The sequence below is a fragment of the Cyprinodon variegatus genome, unplaced genomic scaffold (assembly GCF_000732505.1).
Source record: "Cyprinodon variegatus isolate N-32 unplaced genomic scaffold, C_variegatus-1.0 Scaffold462, whole genome shotgun sequence".
Lineage (NCBI taxonomy): Eukaryota > Metazoa > Chordata > Actinopteri > Cyprinodontiformes > Cyprinodontidae > Cyprinodon > Cyprinodon variegatus.
This window is the reverse complement of record NW_015150915.1, coordinates 118,723-121,091: the sequence shown is the minus strand read 5'-3', so window position 1 is coordinate 121,091 and position 2,369 is coordinate 118,723. Positions and strand designations below refer to the sequence as shown.

Sequence of the window (2,369 nt, the reverse complement as noted above, 5' to 3'; positions counted from 1 at the left end):
TGCTAACTGGTTAGCAAGATGCTTCCCACAAACCGGCCACAACCAAACTTGATTGTGAACCTTCAGCCACAACAATCCCGCCCCCTTGATAAACAACTTATCGCATTCACTTTATTCACTCATGTAAAGTTGGGCACCGCTCGGGAGAATTCGGAAATGCAACAGTTGGAACAGCAGCTTCCCTACGACTTTAAAAAAAAAAAAGTAAAACTCTAGGCTCTAGTTTGAATAGTTTGTTGCAGCCATTCGAAGGGAAATGATTCAGATCTCAGAGGCCTTTCTATCAAATAGTTGTTCATCTTAGAACTAGTTGTAAATAAGCCCACCGATCCAGTGGAGTTAATAATAGAGTCAGGTTTAATAATCATACCTGATTATCGGGGGGTGTTGGCATAGTGGTTAAAGCAGAGAGCTCGTGCTCTGAGAACGTTGCAAATACCGTGTTCGATCCACACAGCATCCACTCGGGGTCTCTGAGCCAGACCCTTAACCCCACACTGCCCCCCGGGCGCCGCAGAATGGCAGCCCACTGCTCCCCAAGGGGATGGGTTAAATGCAGAGATAAATTTCTCTACTGTGAGATCAGTAAAGTTAAATTATTACTACTTTTCACAAAAAGTTAAAAAACACAATCCACTGGACTTTGTTTCCAAGTTTTAAGACGTTTCTCTTCCCACTTAGGAAGCTTTTTAAATTCAAAATGTCAGAAATAGCGTTTAGTTCCAGGTTTTATAAAGCAGCCCAACAAAGCCTTGTTTTTGTTTAGAAAACATGCAAAGTGAAACGGAAGAACGGGCCCACCCCTTTTGAATGGGGGTCGTTTGGATCCTTTAGTTAGCCTGCAATGCTCCATACCTGTCTATGTCTCTGAAAGGGGTGTCGTTAAAGGGAATAGTTGGCCTGGCTGAATAGACGAGGTCTTCTGTTCTCCCTGTAAAGGGGTTGGGGCTTCGATGACAGTGGGAAGGAATCATCTCCATCGCTGTATTGTAGTTTTTGAAAGCTGAAACCTGAGTCCCCCCCCCCCTCTGTTTAAGGTTGTTTTTTCTTTCTTAACATTAACTCCCTTCACTTCCCTCTCAAACCACCTGTCTTCTTTGTCCAAAATATGAACATTCTGGTCCTCAAAAGAATGTCTTTTGTCTATAAGGTATAGATGTACTGAGTCTTGTCTCGAGGAGGTCTCTCTTCTGTCTTGGGCTATGCATTTATTATTATTATTATTAATGTATATTATCCTTGATGACTATGTAATAGTTGGAGTTTTGCTTTATTTTATCAGAGTTTATTACACCAACACACAAAAAACAGGAGTGGGTTTATCAGCCAGGAGCGTTAACCCTGTTTTTTTGTTGCTGTTTCAGGCCGGACAGCAAAGCTGTTCTCCTGATAGAGTCTGGGACCCGTTTTCACTCTACAGACTTTGAATGGCCCAAGAACATGATGCCTTCGGGCTTTGCTATGAAAGTAAGAACAACTACTCAGTCACTTCCTGATTATAATTCCTTATAACCTAATGAATAACCTTCAAAAAGTTTTTCGCTGCCAGTTCAAAATAAGTGCATTATTTTGAGCTTAGACCCGATCTACGGTCTACAAATGTAGTGTGTATTTGTTTTTATCCACATTTTCACCAAGATTACCTGAAATAAAATGCATCATGACCTTTCAAGGTCACCTAATTAAAATAACAAAATCCTGTATTTAATTGAACCTCGTTAGAGATGTACCTGTTCTGGACGTGCTTTGGTGGCGCAGTGGTTAGTAATCCATATACTTAGCGTTAGTCCTCAACGCGGCCGACCTGGGTTTGAATCAGACAGCATTGCCGCATGTTTCTTCCCCTCTCTCTCATACTCCCTTTCCTATTACAAAAAACGAGCCATTTGTGCCGTAAAAACCTGGGAAAAAAAAGGTTTCTGTTCTTTTTCCGCCTCAGAGGTTAGAGAACAAACAGGATCATGATGATTAAGATTGTGATTAAGAAAACAAGCCCAAAGCTTTTCCCACAGTATTGAACACAATCCGACTGAATACAACCAGATACACAGATTGTATTACAGATAAGCTTAAATAAATCAATCAAAGATTCTCTCAGTATTTCCCAAGATGTAGATTAAAAGTTGGTTCATTCTTTTAGATGTTTTGTCTCTGTCCACAACTCTCCAACTACTGGGAAACAATATTTAAAACCACATTCTTAGTTCTAGTTAGAACACCAGAACATAGATGTTGGAGCCTGTTGCAACCTGTTTTTCAGTGTAGTCCTGTTTTTCTGACTGTTACTAAATGGATGTGCTCTCTTCATCCTCTGACATGGGAGCTGGCTCGGAGCTCCTCTGCCTGGCTGTGTGTTTCCTGGACGGGCC

General features: G+C 41.3%; 1 protein-coding gene across 1 annotated transcript in view; it reads left to right on the top strand.

The window, feature by feature from the left end:
• nemf (nuclear export mediator factor) overlaps positions 1 to 2,369 on the top strand; it is a 39,642-nt gene that overhangs the window by 1,267 nt on the left and 36,006 nt on the right. The window contains exon 3 of the mRNA XM_015389499.1: positions 1,365 to 1,467. Within this exon, the coding sequence (XP_015244985.1) occupies positions 1,365 to 1,467 (103 nt within the window). The remainder of the gene's footprint in view (positions 1 to 1,364; positions 1,468 to 2,369) is intronic.